The sequence below is a fragment of the Zeugodacus cucurbitae genome, chromosome 6 (genome assembly GCF_028554725.1).
Source record: "Zeugodacus cucurbitae isolate PBARC_wt_2022May chromosome 6, idZeuCucr1.2, whole genome shotgun sequence".
NCBI classification, from domain to species: domain Eukaryota; kingdom Metazoa; phylum Arthropoda; class Insecta; order Diptera; family Tephritidae; genus Zeugodacus; species Zeugodacus cucurbitae.
This window is the reverse complement of record NC_071671.1, coordinates 22,808,492-22,828,761: the sequence shown is the minus strand read 5'-3', so window position 1 is coordinate 22,828,761 and position 20,270 is coordinate 22,808,492. Positions and strand designations below refer to the sequence as shown.

The window sequence follows — 20,270 nt, the reverse complement described above, 5'->3', positions numbered from 1 at the left end:
TTGCCGCAATACACGCGCGTACCGTGCCACATGCTAGAAAACGTAATTTGTTTGCAACATGCACCATTCGTGCTGTGAATTCCATGCCACAGTACAGAGGTAGAGAGAGAGAAAAGCGAAATAAATGAAAGCAATTGCCACACAGAAAATACGAGCGCGCATGGAGAGGGAGAAGGACAACGTAGAGCATTAGAGGCACGCAGGTGGACCAATGGGCATTGCAATGACGCGAGGTGTATTTAGGTGGCAGGTGGCAGGTGGGAGGTAGCGGCTGTGGCAGGCAAATGATTGCATGCCAAGCACAAGTGTGTAATTGCGACGCATTTGTTTGCACTACAACAACCACAACAACAACGCGTGCGCGCCTCATAAACACATTTGTAGCTAACAGCAATGGCAACAAAACCAACAACAAGCAAACACAAAAAATAGAAATAACGGAAACGCAAAGTTTACAATAACAAGTTGAAGAAAAATTGGCGAAAATTTTGTGGCCACAAAATGTTTGGGGAGGGAGGGGTAAACATACCACAAACGTACGCGCGAGCCAACAATATTGGTGGCATGCATTAGAATTTTGTTGCAAGTTTTGTACCCAAGTGTGAGCTTGTATGTGTACGAATACATTTAAGCGTAATCGCACAAATACTGTTATTGAGGAAATGGTGCGCTTGCTCCTTTGTGGCTCATTTGAAAAGCGACCACGCTGAAATTTAATTGATTGGGGTCATGATGCACACGCACACCAACACAAATGGATTTGCAACACACGGGACTGTACGTTGGCGCGCTTTAGAGCTAGTTGCTGCCTAAATGTTACGGAGGGTTAGGGAGCTCAGTCATTGGACTTCGTGATGAATGGGCATCATTATGCCAGAAAAGATGATAAGCACACAAACGCACACATACTTTAATGTATGGTAATGTGCATTTCGGATATTTGGTGGATTTGTGGCGCATACATGAATTTGTACTCAGCATGGCACAGTTGTTAATGCTGATTTGTAACAAAATTGATGCGTCCTTTTTGCGAATTTTATGTATGCTGAAATATACTGGTTATAATACCATACTGTACTGTAAGTGTACTAAAATGTGATACTAAATGTAAGCCAGTTAAGGAGCTTACTAAATTAATGTTATGAAAATTTTTGCCGATTTTCGCAAATTTTGGAAGAATTATGAGGTTTTTAGGATGTACTAAAAAGGTTCCAAAAATTGTACTAAAAAGTTCTAAAAAAGTTTGAAAATTTTTAGGTTATTAAAAGACCGGAAAAATTAAATTTTACATTATTACTAAAGATAGCTACAAATCCTGCTGAATTAGATTGCCGAAGACCGGTTCAATATATAGATTTTATTTTATTAAATTCATTTCATGCATTTTGCAGTAAAAAGTGTAAATAAATCCACGGGTTATTAATTTTATATATATACACCTAAGATCAAATATAGCATTTTGAGCGAATATCTTTTCACAGATTTAGTACTAAAAGTCTTTATTATAGTTCTAAAATGTTAGCACAACTTTTTAATTGTATCTAACCTCTTTTTTACTAAAATATTTCAAAGTTCCATAATTTTTTGGATAACGGCATACTAAATTTAGTACTAACAAATTTTTAGTTTTTAACAAGAAAAATATTGAAACATGAAAATTTTAATTTCAAATATCTACATAATTTTGGATTTTCATTTTTTTCCTGAAAAAATATTTTGGGTCAAGTTTTAGTACCAAATTTTATTACATATTTTTGACACAAGCAAATTGCATTGATACTAAAGTTTTTGTACCAAAGTCGTAGGGAAGAGTAATTTCATAAAAATCACAGAATCTAATTAATATTTCATATTTTAAATTAAATTTTGCATCGAAAAAAAATATTTCAACTGGAAGAATTAGCATTGTCGTTTCTTGACCTGATATTTTTTAATTGAAGTAATAACTTACAAACTATTTGGACACTAAAGGGAACCAATCGAAACGCTTTAAGAAAATTTCGAAAAATGTATTAAGTACTAAAAATCATTACTAAATGTACAGAAATTTAGTACAACATTTTAGTACTAAAGTTATCAATCTCTTTTGACATTTTGATGCTGTCATCTAAGTTGTAAAAGTTTCAAAATTTTGCAGTAGTTTAAAAAATGCATAGCATACATGCAGGCGCTTATGCCGAACAATCAATATGAACCATTAGTAAATTAGCTGTCAGTTACAAAAATGCACCTCACACACTTTGACACTTCGCAAATTCCATTATTTCACATTTTTATGCCACAAATGGCAGGCTGGCAATAGGAAAACGCAAACTGCACACGAAAAAATAGAAAAAACGCCAAAAGAGAGCCGAGTGAGTAGCGTGAAAAAAGCAAAACTGCAAAGGGTATGCAAATTTGAATGAGTTCACACGCGCACAGCGTTGCAGTTGAAGCGCCAAACTTATAATTAAATTTAATTATAAGTTCTTGAGGCATAGCACGGAGGAGTACAAGCACTACTTGAGGCAGATAAAAAAAGCGCTTGAAAAAACCGTGTTGAGATTGAAAAAGGGAGTAAAGCAGGGAGTAGAAGCTGCGTTTTTATTTAAACTTGCCACACACATTTCAATGCATTTATTTTTACCGTATTCAGTTTATTTAAGTAGTTTGAAAGTACTACCGCCCGTTAAAAGCGCCCAAATTTTCAATTTGTATAAAAGCCACACAAAAAGTTGTAAATAAAAGCCGGCAAGAAAACGCTTGCAACTCCTTTAGAGTTCAGCTGCACTTTTTCTTCACCGCTGCTGCTTCTTAAGAAAGCGAAGAAAGCAAAAAAATATATACTAACGGCGGTAGCAGTGCGTGCAAGCGATATGCAAATTGGGAGTGTGTCTGCTGCGGTGCCGCTGAACTGAAATCGAGCTGCAACCGGCGGAAAATGCAGACGAGAAAAAAATCACAAAATATTATACTACTTGCCATCACTTACAACTCCCTTCGCCCTCTCTCTCTCTCTCCCTGCCGTTGCATAACTTTTTGCCATTGAACAGCACATTTGCTCCTTTTTACTCCGTTCGCAATCAGGCGCTTAATATCTGGGCAGTGAATTCGGAAATGTTCCATGCACTGCATTTTGCCGCAAAGACAGACGAGTTGTATGCCCTGTGAGGGTCATGGCGAAAGGGTGACAACGAAGATGCAAGCAACAAAAAGCAGTTCATTCATATTTACTCACTCACCAACACTGTGCCAGCTAAATTCTTTGCTCGAGCACTTTACCCAAATTGCATTGCTTACTGCTGGCCAAGAAGCAGAATTTTCGTACAAGAAATGCATTAACAACAATAGAAACAAGCATAATTTCAATTCAAATGCAACCTTGTGCGCGCTTGTGAAAACATTGTGAGATTTTTTGGTGGTATTAAGGTGGTTGCGTTAAAGAAATTCCTGATTTTTTTTTTGAAAATTCAAAATAAGTACTTTACTGTTTTTTTTTTATAATTTGTATTTAAACAATTATTTTGATAAAATCTGTTTGAATTTGAATTAACGTATTTTTAGACATATTTTGTAATATTTGAATTCTTTTTTTGAAATCTTGAAACTATACAAAAATTTAAGGAGGGATGGGATCATGTGTAGAAGTTCACGCAAGTGAGGAAAGTTTTTGATTGTCACTCACTTGGGAGTGGCCAGAAACGATTCTTCTCCACATGGTTCAAGCAGCTCACGACTTCCGGTTTTAGACCAAGTATCCTCTGGGTAGCCAACAGACATCCGTTTGAAGGCGAGCTAAAGTGAGAAGGCAAAGCCCGCTTATGCGGTTGTGCGTAGGGTTTGGGACCCACCACATAAAAACACCCCCCAATGAAAAATCTACGAAAGCCTCGGATGAGACACCCCCCTTTTGATGACGACCCCTGCAAACGTTTTAAGGATAATGATATAAGGGCATGCACCTGGAATGTCCGGACCCTTAATTGGGAAGGTGCCTCTGCCCAGCTGGTTGATGTCCTCATACGACTAAAGGCTGACATCACCGCCATCCAAGAAGTGCGATGGACGGGACAAGGACGGAAGAAGGTGGGTCCTTGTGACATCTACTACAGCGGCCATATAAAGGAGCGCAAATTTGGTGTTGGATTTGTGGTGGGAGAGAGACTCCGTCGCAGAGTCCTGGCATTCACCCCGGTGGATGAACGTCTAGCCACAATCCGCATCAAAGCGAGGTTCTTCAACATATCGCTGATTTGCGCCCACGCCCCAACGGAAGAGAAGGACGATGTGACCAAAGATGCTTTCTATGAGCGCCTAGAACGCACCTATGAGCGCTGCCCCCGCCACGATGTAAAAGTCGTGCTTGGTGATTTTAACGCCAGGGTGGGTAAAGAAGGTGTCTTTGGCACAACAGTCGGAAAATTCAGCCTCCATGACGAAACGTCGCCAAACGGCCTGAGGCTGATCGACTTCGCTGGGGCCCGAAATATGGTCGTCTGTAGTACCAGATTCCAGCATAAGAAAATACATCAAGCTACTTGGCTGTCTCCTGATCGAAACACGCGGAACCAAATCGATCACGTTGTGATAGACGGAAGACATGTCTCCTGTGTTTTAGACGTGCGTACGCTCCGAGGACCAAATATAGACTCGGACCATTATCTGGTCGCAGCGAAGACACGCACCCGCCTCTGTGCAGCAAAGAATGCCCGTCAACAAACACAAGGAAGGTTCGACGTCGAAAAGCTGCAATCGCAACAGACAGCCACGAAATACTCTACTCGACTTGCACTCCTGCTCTCTGAGAGCACTCATCAGCATCTCGGTATAAGGGAACTGTGGAACGGCATCTCAAACTCACTGCGTACCGCTGCAGCCGAAACAATTGGTTTTCGGCAACGACAAAAAACAAGCTGGTACGATGAGGAGTGCCGTCTCGCAGCGGAGAGAAAACAGACTGCCTACCTCGCAACATTGCAAACGACCACAACACGTGCGGGATGGGATAGATACCGAGAGCTGAAGAGGGAAGCGAGACGCATTTGCAGACAAAAAAAGAAAGAGGCCGAAATGCGTGAGTACGAAGAGCTTGAGAAGCTGGCAGACAGAGGGAATGCTCGAAAATTTTATGAAAAAATGAAGCAACTTAACGAAGGTTTCAAGACCGGAGCATCCTCATGTAGAGACCAAGGTGGTAATCTGGTAACCGATGTCCAGGGCATACTGGGATTATGGAGGGAACACTTCTCCGACCTGCTGAATGGCAGTGAGAGTACAACACCAGGAGATGGCGAACCCGATCCCCCAATCGATGACGATGGAACAGATGTTCCATTACCCGACCATGAAGAAATTCGAATAGCAATTACCCGCTTGAAGAACAACAAAGCAGCGGGGGCCGATAGATTACCGGCAGAACTATTCAAATACGGCGGCGAAGAACTGATAAGGTGCATGCATCAGCTTCTTTGCAGAATATGGTCGGAAGAAAGCATGCCTGACGATTGGAATCTCAGTGTGCTCTGCCCAATCCATAAAAAGGGAGATCCCACAATCTGCGCCAATTACCGTGGGATCAGCCTCCTAAATATCGCATACAAGGTTCTATCGAGCGTATTGTGTGAAAGACTAAAGCCCACCGTCAACAAACTGATTGGACCTTATCAGTGTGACTTTAGACCTGGAAAATCGACAACTGACCAGATATTCATCATGCGCCAAATCTTGGAAAAGACCCGAGAAAAGAGGATCGACACACACCACCTCTTTGTCGATTTTAAAGCTGCTTTCGACAGCACGAAAAGGAGTTGCCTTTACGCCGCGATGTCTGAATTTGGTATCCCCGCAAAACTAATTGACGTTGAGCAACACCAAAAGCTCCGTCATGATTGGGAAGGACCTCTCCGAGCCGTTCGATACCAAACGAGGTTTCAGACAAGGTGACTCACTATCGTGCGACTTCTTTAACCTGATGCTGGAAAAAATTATAAGAGCTGCAGAGCTAAACCGAGAAGGTACAATCTTCTACAAGAGTGTACAGCTCCTGGCGTACGCCGATGATATTGATATCATCGGAAGCAACAACCGCGCCGTTTGTTCTGCTTTTTCCCGCATGGATAAGGAGGCGAAGCGAATGGGTCTGGAGGTGAATGAGGACAAGACGAAATATCTCCTGTCATCAAACAAACAGTCGCGCCTTGGCTCCCACGTCACTGTTGACAGTCATAACTTCGAGGTCGTAGATAATTTCGTATACCTGGGAACCAGCATCAACAACACGAACAATGTCAGCCTCGAAATCCAGCGCAGAATAACTCTTGCCAACAGGTGCTACTTTGGACTGAGTAGGCAATTGAACAGTAAAGTCCTCTCTCGACGAACCAAAATCAAGCTCTACAAGTCGCTTATCATTCCCGTCCTGCTTTACGGTGCAGAAGCTTGGACGATGTCAACATCAGATGAGACGACACTAGGAGTTTTCGAGAGGAAGATTTTGCGCAGGATTTATGGTCCTCAGAACATTGGCAACGGCGAATACCGCAGACGATGGAACGATGAGCTGTACGAGTTATACGACGACATTGACATAGTTCAGCGAATAAAAAGACAGCGGCTACGCTGGCTAGGTCATGTTGTCCGAATGGACGAAAACACTCCAGCCCTAAAAGTGTTCGATGCAGTACCCGCCGGAGGAAGCCGAGGAAGGGGAAGGCCTCCACTCCGTTGGAGGGACCAGGTGGAGAGCGACCTGGTTACACTTGGGATCTCCAACTGGCGCCGAACTGCGAAGGAGAGGAACAGGTGGCGCACTATCGTCGATTCGGCTATAACCGGCTAAACGGTTGCAATGCCAATCACATTAAGGTGGTTGCGTTAAAGAAATTCCTGAATTTTTTTTTTGAAAATTCAAAATAAGTACTTTACTGTTTTTTTTTATAATTTGTATTTAAACAATTATTTTGATAAAATCTGTTTGAATTTGAATTAACGTATTTTTAGATATTTTTTGTAATATTTGAATTCTTTTTTTGAAATCTTGAAACTATACAAAAATTTAAAATGTTTTATTTTAATTTGAATTTTTGATTTAAACTTTTTTTTAACTTTTATAATTTTGAATTATACTAAATTTCTTTAATCCGAAATATTTTTTTCTTTTTAATGTTCATATTTACTTTTTAAGTATATCTTTTTTTTAATTTTAAATGCATACAGTAATTTTTTTAATTAATTAATTTCTTATTTATTTTGTCTTTGTATTCTCGAAATTTATTTTTATTAATTTTCTATTTAATTTAATTTTATTTTTTAATATTTCTTTAAATATACATACATATGTATATATGTATATATATTTTCAATTTTTCTATATGGTGCAGTTTTATGTTACAATTTTTTAATGTTTTTATATTTTTTATATATTTTAATTTTATTTATATTTTATGTAATTTATCTGTGCTTATTTTTCTTGTGATATTTTTATTTTTTAATATTTGAGTATATTTTTTTAATTTGTTTACATAATTTGTTGGTTATTTTATTTTAGTCAACAAATATTTCAGAACTTTTAAATTTTATATTATACTTTTATGTATTATATTCCATATTATAACATTTCGTATTACATCGTCCCTTCAGCTTTTACATACATCTATTCAAACATTTTCATTTCACACTCAGTTCTGGTCGAAAACGTGCTTGTAAAGCGCAGCTAAGCTTTTCGATTGAATTTACATAAATTGTGCGAAACAGTAGAAATCAGCTGACGGCTATGCACCCACAAACACATACGCAGACAAGCTGTGTACACCACAACTAACGCGTTATAGAGTGCCTGGTTTGTCTTTCGTAAGCGCCACATGCCACTACATTCACCATACAACCCATCCTTTATCACCCCACACACACCAAGTGAAACCCACTTTTTACAAATCTCTTTCTCGCTACACTTTTGCAGCACAATTCTTAACATCCTCCCCCACACGCTTCTTCAATTTCGTTTTCTCCTCCTTCCTTCACTATACCCCACTCAAAGTACTCTAATGCATTGCCTCCCTATTCTAGCTTGTCATCCTGCTGTTCGCTGGCCTCGCAATGTTTTTTGCTGCCGTTATCCTTGCACGTCTTGGCCACAAGCATGCCGCATGCAACCGGCAGCTAACAGCCGCAAAATCTTTAACTATACAAAAACCAATGCAATCACCGAACACCTACTTCGCCGCTATTGCGGTTTTCGCTTTACCTTTTTTTGTTTACCTATATATATATACTCTATGCATGCCTTTACTTATGCAAATTGTTAAATATACTAACCAATCTAAAGTTTATATATTCAACCAAGCTTTAGCTCAGTTTCTTTTTTTGTTTTTTTTTTTCGTTTTTTCACCACTTTCTTCGCAGTATAATGCACGCCACAACTACAGCGCTCCGGTGAGCTCGCTTTAACTGCATTTTCTCAGCTTTACCCTTTCGGTCGGTGACACTGTAAGTTTCCTTTCTATTTATATTGTGTTTTTCTATTTATTTTGTTCGTCAAAGTTTATTTACAAAATTGATTTTTTTATTTTTTAACTCCTTATTGATATGTTTTTTTTGTATTAATTCTTATAGAATATATTTATTTTATTTTCTAAACAAAATGTTTTCCAGCTTTTCCAGTATTTCTTTTTGCCATCAATGGCGATTTCCCCGAGGCTTCTCATTGCAATCATATAATATATTATATAAAATATTACATTTTTTTATGAGACAAGTGGCGCTTCTGTGCCAAGTACCAAAGCTTAAATGATCGATTGGAATAATGGAAAACGTAATAAAAATGTGAAATTTAATTTCTTTGGATTTATTGGGTATATCTATAGTGAGAGTATATCTATAGGATAGTGAGCGATTGGTTTATGAATTTCATAAAAATTGAAAAATATAAATGTACTTTAAGAAAGTATTCTTATCAATATATAATAAAACTGTGAAAAATGGTTTAGAATAGCACTCAGCAACTCGTAATCCCTCAAAATGAAGAACAACAAAAATATGATTATAATTATGAACGATAATAATATCGGACGAATTGGATAGTGACGAAAAAAAAAGAAATACAAAAGTAGAGAAAGAAATATAAGTAGAGATAGAGACACTGGAGTAAGAGAGGCAGAAGGAGATAATGAGAAAATAAGTAGTCGAACAAAAGAGAGTAAGATATTCTCAGAATATAGCGAATGATTACAAGCTTTATTGTATATAAAGTCATCGTTAAGTGAGACAGAGATAGATATATGTATATATGAATATACCACCAATCCACTAAACAAGTCTTGTCGTCTGTAACAATATCCAATCTTAGAACAATATTCTGCCTATCTGATATTATCACATCACTCAAAAAGTGATTTTTGACTATCTGGTAATCCGCTTTGAGTTCAGCACATGCAATTTCCTGTCTATCGAGCCAACTGTCAGATAGCTACTATTCAATTTATTGAGCACTACGACTACTGCGCGTTGATGGCAATTTCCTTTACAATTAATGATACACTCATATCATATCCTGATTGTTGTCTCGAACAGCAAAATGAGCACGATTCACTGAACGCGGAGAATTTGTGCTAATGTGTATAATATATATATAGCTATATAATGATAGATATATATATAAATGTATATATCCACATATCGCCAAATCGCTTAGTGAAGATTAATGATCACATCTTATTCACGGCATTTGCATTAACATATCAACTTTGCGTCATTTGAAGCCAGCACAAAGCGCGAAACTACATGCTCAACATTAATATATAGCTTAGAATATATATATTTAGATTCCTCTCCGCTAAAATCGCGCTATCCTGGCATGCCGCCAGTTGCCGTTATGCGTCTAGAAAATTAAACTCACCGCTGACTTTTCAGCCAAACTGACAGACGCTTGCCGCTGTTGTCTAGGCAGCAGCGCCAACAATCATCGCTCACTGCTAACCCAATTTAGCGGCAACTGCGGCAACATTATAAGACAGGGAAGAAAAACTCCACAACATCATTTATCTGCCTTAATTTGGACAGCAAGTGTGTGAGCTGGAGCGAAGAGGTGATGTGTATTAAAGAACAGCCTTCGCTGCAGAAAAAAGGGGCGTCCGCTTGAACTGTTTTTGGGTTGTGCGCGCGCATTAGCGCAAAATGTCAAATATGACAGCTACACTGACAGGCGCCAAACAGCCAAGAAAGCAACACAACACAATAACAATAAAAGTGACGGCGAGAGGAGTGCAGGCGGCAAGCAGTGTTAGCGCATTAAGTAAATAGCCAAACAAGGCGGCTGTAATTATTTTGTAAAGCTCAGAAGTAAGTTGGCAACCCTGCTCATTAAGCTCATTTCTTTTAATAAAACTTTTAAATAGAAGATGTAGTGTACAACTTGAGATTAAATGAGAGATAAAGATGAAGGTTTAACTAAGCCATTCCAGATAATTAAGTAATTTTAGGACTTGGCTAGAGTTTTCAATATTTAGTTAGAATTTATAAATGTATTAACAAGGAAGCGTCTGAAATTCTTGTAGAAATCGGTACTGGAATATATACACAAATATTTAAGTATTTTCCTAACCCACAAGGCAAACTTTACTATGTTGGATTGTTGACTCTTTCGCTGGGGATTTGAGAGTTGAAGTGACGACACTCCTCCGATTATTTTCTCTCTCAAAAAATGTTATATTCTTCCGGTTAAATAAGTAAAGCTTAGCTTATCTACACATACAATTGTAGTGAATTTTTGTGAAATTAAAGGAACCAAATGTTCTCGGCATAATTAGCTCGAGATATTTTATAACTAATAAGACACTTCTCGATCTCATTTTTCATGTATAGATAGTTTAGGAAATAAGTCCTCAAAATGCACACCGCAATAACATTCGACTTTAGGTGAAAAACGGAGAGAGAGACACACAACGATGGAGATAGATGTAGTGAAAAAAGAAAATTAGTAGCCAAAGCGAGAGTTAGATATTATGAATATATAGAATAACAGAATGATCTCTATAAGTCTATGGACTCATCGTTAAGTGAGACAGGAATAGATGAATACACATATATATTTATAAATATATCATGTGCTCACATGGCTTGTCGGTACCATAAAGTCAATATCCAATCAGTTAAAAATAAAAACTGTTGTATATTATTTAAAAGCGATCAGCCGATTATGCACGACAACCAAAAAAGTACACATCTATTGGCATTCAATTAAAATGTTTGAAAAATGTTTACATTCTTATTTTAATTCTATTTCCATCTCTTTTGTATTCTAGTTTAACCCTGCTTCGGCCTCCATTATAAATTGTTTAACATTTCATTTATCGAATCACGAGACTTGCTGGTGATTTTTTCAAATTTCTACACAGATGAGAGATAACTGCAAACACTCTAACAAAAAATTGTTCCACCCAATTTCATGTAAAACACAATTTCAAACGCGATTTTCATGTTTGCTGCATTATCTGTGATTTATCAACTTCTATAGAACCTATAAATGCCACGAGAGCAGCGATTATATTCACAATTCGGAATCGGAATATAACACAACATCAACAACTAGAATAAACCTACACTGAACATGAAGTTCTGTAAGAGCGCTATTTGCTTAATAATATTTGGTGTGCTGAACGGATTTTCAAAGGTATGTACATAGAAATTAGCGCATCCACTTTAAAATACTAATATTTCGCAATATTTCAGGCCGAACAACCGTATACAGTGAAGAATGAACGTTTCGAACATTTCAAGGGTTTAAAGGAGACCGCCTTTGATTTGAGCGATATGAAAATTGTCGGACGTCAGCGTCTCATCAATGGCTCTGTGATATTTGCCGAAGACATGACTAGTGAGCATTTTAAATTTCAAGTAGAACTCTTCTCATCTCCACAAGGCGATGATCAATACAAACAATTGCCAATGGGAGTGCCACGCACACCGATCTGTGAGGGCCTCCGTGATTTGTATACGAAAGTGTTGCAACCGTCATTTATTGAAGGTGAAAATACTAATTTTCCTTTTGTACCCGAGGAGGGTTTGTGTCCCGCACCGAAGGGTGAATATTATGTAAAAGATTTGGAATTGAAAACAGACTCTTGGCCAAATCAAATACCGCGTGGAATATTGAAAGCGAAGTTAACATTTTTCAAAGACGAAGTCAATGTTGGCGGCACTTCGTTGCTGGTAAGAGTTGAAGATCGTGAGTGAGAAAGGCACGAGTTAGAGACAGAAAGAGAACGAACGTGCGAGCTCTTGTTAATGAGAAGGAGCTCGTTTTGCTTAAATCAGAATTTTTGTTATGCTTTGGAAAATTCCTTGATTTGGTAATAAATAAATATTTGCAAAAAATTAGAATTATTTTTGTTATATTTCATTACTTAAAAAAGATTTTAATGGGTTATTATGTGTTGTAAATAAATATATTTAAAAGAGAGGCGAAGAGACCAATAATATATTAGGTCAAAGGTTAGTAGATTAAGTAGGCTAGCGCTAGAGGAGAAATTTTCAGGGTAACCAATAGAGAGGGATTATATTTAGTATGAGATAAAAAGTAAGCAACAACAAGTCACTTAATGCTCTTATTTGTTGTGTTTTTTTTTTCTGAAAGATCTTTCTTTATAACAATATTCGTCCATACGTTTCAGATAGTTCTTACGTCTACTTTTAACTGACCTCTCCATTCAATCTAAAACAAAATCTTTGTTCCAAAATTCGAATCAGCTGTTCCATGAAGAAAAAGTACTCAAAAGCATATTTTGATATTGAAATACAATGTTTTCTATTTCTACTTTATAGCTTTTAGTATGAAGAAATCTGGTCTATAGCTTCAATATCGGTATGCAAATTAGACCTTTCTTGTCCTCGTTTGTGGGCGCTCAACCTTTGATGTTCACCCCATCGATTATTTCTTACTCTTTACGGACACACATACTCCTACGACTTGGGATGAACAGACCTTTGGCGACATAATTTCATTAACTTTATCCCAGGGAAGCCTATTTTTCGATTCTTGGAACAAAATTATGTTAAAGATTATTACGATTTGTGGCTAAATATATTTCGTTATATTCACATTCTTTGGGTTGTAGACTCTCAAGGGCTCTCAAGAGATTTGTCTTCAGTTACTTCGTATGCTATCATTCTTCGATCGTTCAATATAACACTAAGATTTCACGAACTCAGAATACGTGGATTAATAGTAAAATGCTATTATTAACCGGCTTCAGCGGCAGATATAGATGTATATCTCTAAATTAAAACAATCAATAAATACTATGAAGCTTGTACCACCTTGTTCAGGTATTATCTAAGATCTAACAACATTTCAGAAATCATATAAATGTCACGCAACCGATGATAATTTTCAACATTAGTACTGAATATCACAGATAAATTGGTTTCAATACACGGCTAAATTAGACTCGGAGCAGAATGAAGTTTTATTTGAGCGTCCTTATAACGGTATTTTGTGTTTGCAGGAGATTTGTGAAGGTAAAAAAATAATTGGATATTTGTAGAATACTATATGTATTATATATTCCAGGCTGAGCAAACCTACACGGTGACCAATGAGCGTTTCGAGCATTATGAGGGCCAACAAAATACCCTATTTAATCATAACATGAAAGTAATCGGACGTCAACGTAGTCTAAATGGAACTATGACATTTTTGGAAGATTTTGATAATAATCGGTTTATGCTGCAAGTAGAACTTTACTCAGCACAAAATGGCGATGATAATTTTAAGCTTTTACCCACGGGCTTGCCACCAAATAATTTTTGTGAGACTCTTAAAAACTATTTCAACCAAATGTTGAAACCGTCCTTGGTAGAAGGTGAGAATACTAATTTCCCTAATATACCCGAAGAGGGTTTGTGTCCTCTGCCGAAAGGTGAATACTATTTTAAGGAGTTGATATTAAATACTGATTCGTGGCCCAGTCAGATACCGCGTGGCACTCTCAAATCGAAAATGATTTTTTACAAAGACGGTAAGAATATTGGTGCATGGTCTCTGCAGATGAAAATCGAGGATCGTAAGTAAAGTGGATGAAGTGGAAGAATGTTGAACTAAAATGAGTATTTGATATGATTTGTGATTTTTTGCGGGAGAGCTGTAAATAAACTAGTAAAATGAAGGAGATATTAATATTGTTCGCCTTTTCATTTCGAAAACTATGAGATAAGGTGGTTGGTTGGTTCGTACTTCAAACTTCGATAATTTTGGATACAATTTTACATGTCAAGCTGATAAAGATACTTAAATTTTATCGAGCGATTTTTCATTTGTGTAGTAAGCTTCTCGGAAGACAACTGTTTGTAGGGACTAGGCCTAACGAAGCTTTATAAAATATGGAAACTTATATCTTCGAGAGAGTGCTGAATCGAGTTTCTTATTGAAAAAGTATTAACATAATTGGTGTAAGTAGCAGATCAGCTTTGCTGTAGAGTACATAGAAATAAAATAAATCGTATTCTTTACTTTTTTTTATCAAAATGGGGAAAACCTCATAACTATCGCACAGCATTCAATCCGATAAAATGAACTCGTATAAATTCATATTTTTCTATAAAAAATACAAACTCGTGTCGACAACTTCCATGTTTTTGATTTATCAGCGATCTGAAGCTGTAATACCACACCTGCTTGATTATTGTTCGGATTGTAGTTGTAAATTGACAGTTGAGTTTAGTTGTAAGTAGTGTCCACTCATTATTTGTGAAAGTGTTCAAGCTATCTATTTATCTTTCATCGAACTTATACTTATACTCTAAGGAGCCATAAAAATAACTTGCAAGCAACTAGGCCTCTTAAAGAATCATTTTAAAGACGATCAATGTTAAAGACAACGAAGAACGATTAAGAGAGTTTGTACACTGAGAATTCGGTCAAATTGGCAGTAAATTGGCAGTAAGAGGATGTGGAAGACACATGATATTGAATTTTAATATTATTGTTAGAAAATCACGATTTTTTCAGTATGCTACATATAGAAATATTTCAATGTATATAGAAAAAGGATTACTAGGGGTACCTTACATTTGGGACCCTCATGCTTAAAAATTAAATATATGAGATACAAAAATATCTTGTCATACCTAAGGAAGTAGTTGAACCTGTTGGAAATGTTTCAGCATAACTAATTTTCATATAATCAACAACTTATCAGTTAACCAGAAAATGCATTCCTGTCCAACAGAAAAGTGGCTGTGTCTATATTAAATAATGTAAGCAGAAAAGGTCTCCATGAAGTTGAACGTTTTGAAGTGGCAACACTTGCATAACTATGCGTAAGTCTAGTACATAGAAAATAAAAATATTTATACAAATCAATAACACCATATATACAACAACAATAACAACAAACATGGCAATAATGCTGTCAACCACTCAAACCACTGAGCAAGCACTGTCACTTCAGGCGCTTAGGAAATGATTTTTAGCGAATTGCTTGTCAAAGTGAAGTGACGCTGAACTCATTGTTAGCGCTTCAATGGGCAGGCAAGTGTATACAGATGAGCTTACGCACACACGTACACACTTAAATACGCACTCACATCTGTATGGCGCTAAATAAATACAAAGTATTGCCATTTTAATACATAGAAAATCATTTGCTTAGGTGCCAGCTGCCAAAGCTCCTAAGTAAATAGTGGCACATGTGTAAGTGCAGTGTGAAAGCTTTCATGTGAGAATATATACCTATATATTTATATGTAAGTGTGATATATTCCATTGAATGTTATATTTTCTGCCACGCAGACATTCTTCCTTACATATTTTCCTTATATAACTAAGTAAATAGTTAACACATATACATGTATGTTTGTATTTGCTTGTGTAAGCTCTCTCGTAAGTCTGTTTGCACTTCAGCTTTTGCTATTGTTTGCATCACCGAGTGATTTGGCTCGTAATCGACAGGCCAACTAAATCGTTGACACACTTACGTAGCCAAACACGAGTGCATAACAGTATACACGACCATAGATGCATACAAATATATATGGAATATAGTGCACGATATATTCCTTTGGAGCGTTTAAAGAGTTAAAGCTATTGAAGTGGATACTTTCCATGAAATTGCAATAATTTTGTGGATAAATCGATTATTCTTTGAATTATAGGGAAAAAGACTTATGACCTGCAGGGTAGTTGATTTCATATAGTCTTTGGTATCTTTATGCCACACATTTGGACTAGACATTTGGACTAGACATGTTTCTAAATAACTTATATAGAAAAATCTGTTTTATAGAAAACTTGTTCGAATTCTAACCGATTTTAATTTTGAAATAAGTTATTTTGAGCACTCGGTTGGGTATTTTGAAGAGACGATCTACAGTGTGGACCTCACTTTTAGATTGATCTGTTTTTATATTATATTTCAGAAGGATATTGTCTTTTAGTTATGTTATATCTTCATCTTGCACTGAAAAAGTTCTTCAAATAGATGTGATCCAGGCGACTGAAACCATCCGATTTTTTTAGTAGTTGTAAGTTGACGTTGAGCAACACCAAAAGCTCCGTCAGGATCGGAAAGGACCTCTCCGAGCCGTTCGATACCAAACGAGGCTTCAGACAGGGTGACCCACTATCGTGCGACTTCTTCAATCTATTGCTGGAAAAAATAATACGAGCAGCCGAGCTAAATATAGAGGGTACAATCTTTTACAAGAGTATACAGCTCCTGGCGTATGCCGATATCATCGGAAGCAACACCCGCGCCGTTTGTTCTGCGTTTTCCAGACTGGATAAAGAAGCGAAGCGTATGGGTCTGGTGGTGAATGAGGACAAGACGAAATATCTCCTGTCATCAAACAAACAGTCAGCGCACTCGCGTATTGGCTCCCACGTCACTGTTGACAGTCATAACTTTGAAGTTAATTATATGATATTATGATAATTTCGTTTATCTGGGAACCAGCATTAACAACACCAACAATGTCAGCCTTGAAATCCAACGCAGAATCACACTTGCCAACAGGTGCTACTTTGGACTGAGTAGGCAATTGAAAAGTAAAGTCCTCTCTCGACGAACCAAAATCAAACTCTATAAGTCGCTCATTATTCCCGTCCTGATGTATGGCGCTGAAGCGTGGACGATGACAACATCCGATGAGACGACTCTTGGGGTTTTCGGGAGAAAGGTTTTGCGCAAGATTTATGGTGACAAATTTTTGAGTGACAAATTTAGACACTTTTACTAAAATTCGGCGGTTTGATGAATTTATTGTATTTTGAGTGTGCTGGTGCTTGGTCACATAATTAAGGACACCAATTTTATTAGTGGATTTTTTATTATTTTAACACAAAAACTTGCGGTAAGTTGTATAAATCATTGGTATATTAACTAAATATTCAATATCAAATAAAATAACTGTTAGATATGGGTCGAAAAAAGAGTTGTACTCCAGAATTGAGGAAAATGATTATTTACAAGTACGTGAAGGAAAAAATGTCCATTAGAGCCGTAGCGAAGGAACTTTTATGCTCAAAATCAATGGTTCACAATGCTTTGATTCTTTACGGAGGACAGGGAGTAAAATAAGAAAAAAACGGCACAGAAAAACTACTTCAAAGGACGATCGTGTAATTTGTAGAGTTTGCAAGGCGAATCCTTTTTTAACTTCCAGGCAAATTCTTGGCACGATAAAGGATCAACTGACCAACGATGTATCAACACGAACCATCAGATGTCGTCGCAAGAAAAAAACCGCACGTATCAAACAAAAACTTAAAGAGTCGTATTAAATTTGCAAAGGAGTATATCGGAAAACCCATAGATTTTTGGAAACAAATACTTTTGAGCAATGAATTCAAGTTTAATTTATTTGGTTCAGATGGGAAACAATTTGTTCGTTAAATTTTCAATAAATCTATACCTTAGAAGATAATAAATATGGTAACTGAAGTTTAAAAAAATATGTCGCTTTTAAATTATAAAATAAACCAATATTTTAAAAGAAAACGGAGTGTCCTTAATTATGTGACCACCAGTGTATATAAATAAAGAGCTTTGCGAAAGTATAATCTTACTTCGGATATTCATCAGAATTGAAATAATAGATATCTATCCAAGACTTCTTTGGTGAAATTTGAAATAAGTGCTATGCATTCACTTGATTCGACTAACTAAACTAATTAAATAAAATAAGTACCCAAAAACTACAGAGCAGATCTTTAAAAATCTAAAAGAATAGCTCCAAAATTCAAAATGACTTAAAACAGAGTCAGAGCCTACCAGCAAGAGGTGAGATTATTCTTTGCCTATATAGCTTTTCCGAAAAAGAAAGTATATACTCGAAGAAAAAGGATCAAAATCAGGATTAATATGAACTTTACAAATATCGATCTTAGCGCCACCTAGTATTTTAGAATATCGTTTTGAAGCAGTTAAGCAGAGATGAATTAGATATCTATCATGTATTATTATATCTGTATGCTGATCAAAATTACCGCTAATTTTTTTCTTTTTTAAGCTCCCTCAACAATTTATATTAAAAAAATAGATCTCTATTAGAACACTCATTTAAATAAATCACCTTTCCCAGAATCTCCTTCATCGAAAAAATTTACTCTCAAGCGTTAAACCAATTTTACTAATTAATTTTTCAACCACTCTCGCAACACTATTTACTATGCTTTCATTTTTTAATTGCCTTACATTTAAATAATTTTATTTTTATTATTTATTTACTTGCATTTAAAATGCGCAATAAATGCGCTGCAATCCTTTTAAATTTAATGTACAGCTACTTCAACAACCAACATACACACACGAGTATACTCACGCATTAGTGACAACTCAACTTTATACTCAATATTATTATGAAGCTGGCAACGCTCCAGCACTGAATATGTGATGACATGATTAATGTACGAGAAGATTTACGATTATTGTTGACCATTAACGAATGCATTAAAACGACTCAATTAAGTTGAATTGATTGTGTAGTGATACGAACACACATACACTGAGAGAGACACCTACACAGCATCTCTCGAAAAAATTAGTGACTACATAGAGATGAAAGGGGGAAATACTGCCGTGCCACTGTCAAAATGATGACAAATCACGTGACACATACGTGTATATATACAGATATACAGTTATATGTCACTACATATATTTATTACACCAAAAAACTTGTATTGTCCAACCGAGAAACCAACGAACTACCGCATGCACTATACACTAATAAAAAAACAAAGTATTGGCGCATTTAATTACAATATCGTCAGCAACACCAAGAGCAACAACATTTTACTAGCAGCGATTTTCCACTGACACGCGTATTTTTGTATTTTCATTGTTATTATTTGGTCCATCTAATTGCTGGGCGGCATTAAAATGTCAATAAACAAATGGCATTCACAAGCTTTGTAGAGGTGCACACATAACGGCGTAAAACAATAATAAAAATGCGGCAGCTTTTAAATTTTTATTAGTTCAGTTGCCATATTTAGTTGCTGCTGGTAGCTGGCAACAATAAGCAATGTGGCATGTGGCGCGGCCTTTGTGTTATCAATTTCGGGGTTTTTCATTTATTTCCTGTTTTTAACTACAAGCACGCATTAAAAGTATGTAAGATAAGACAGTATACTTTTAATTATCACTTAAGTGGCAAGTGCTTGAGTGCCGAGAAAGTTGTCGTAAAATCATACGAATTTGTGTTTATGCGGTTGTAATCCCGAAAATTATAACCGTCTTTTATTAGCTTATAAAAGGAATTTATGGTACTAGTTCCATGTGACAAAGTTAACTTAATTTTCAGGATTGAATTGAATTGAAAATTAACACAATCCCGATATTTCGAGATCCTAAGTGCGATTTCTCTCTTGTTTTCTTTTTGTTTGAGCATTTAAAAATATTGTGCATCATATGTTAATCTGAAACATATTTAACATAATCCCGAAATTTCAGGATCCTGAAAAAAACTTAGTAATACTTGTTTATGTAAATTAGATTTTAGTATCTGAATGATATTCATCTCCTTCACATTGCTTATTTTAGTACATCTAAAAGCTTTTAAACATTATTTTTAAACATTTGTAGGTTCTAGTAAAAAACCGAAGTTTCAAAACAGGTTCTAAACAAGTATTTTCAAACAGCAAAGCGGCATAAGTATTTAAATATCTTAATATAATAAAATGGTTAAATTTTTTCGGGATTGTTTAAAAAGTAGTATTATTTAAAAAAATGCTGTTAAAATATTCAAAAAAACTGCATATGAATGAATTTTCAGATGATACCAATTCTATGGAGACT

The 20,270-nt window shown here is 36.3% G+C and overlaps 3 protein-coding genes across 9 annotated transcripts in view; 2 read left to right on the top strand and 1 right to left on the bottom strand.

Annotated features, from left to right (window-relative positions):
- The window catches only part of Igfals_6 (nyctalopin), a 213,783-nt gene that overhangs the window by 67,143 nt on the left and 126,370 nt on the right, over nt 1-20,270 (bottom strand). The gene's annotated exons all lie outside the window — the stretch shown is intronic.
- On the top strand, nt 11,491-12,354 carry LOC105210755 (uncharacterized). Its single transcript, XM_011181894.3, has 2 exons — nt 11,491-11,644; nt 11,704-12,354. The coding sequence occupies exons 1-2, from the start codon at nt 11,582-11,584 to the stop codon at nt 12,205-12,207; spliced, it is 567 nt and encodes a 188-aa protein (XP_011180196.1). The 5' UTR covers nt 11,491-11,581; the 3' UTR covers nt 12,208-12,354.
- Nucleotides 13,356-14,044, top strand: LOC105210754 (uncharacterized). The gene is made up of 2 exons (XM_011181893.3): nt 13,356-13,491; nt 13,544-14,044. The coding sequence occupies exons 1-2, from the start codon at nt 13,432-13,434 to the stop codon at nt 14,042-14,044; spliced, it is 561 nt and encodes a 186-aa protein (XP_011180195.1). The 5' UTR covers nt 13,356-13,431.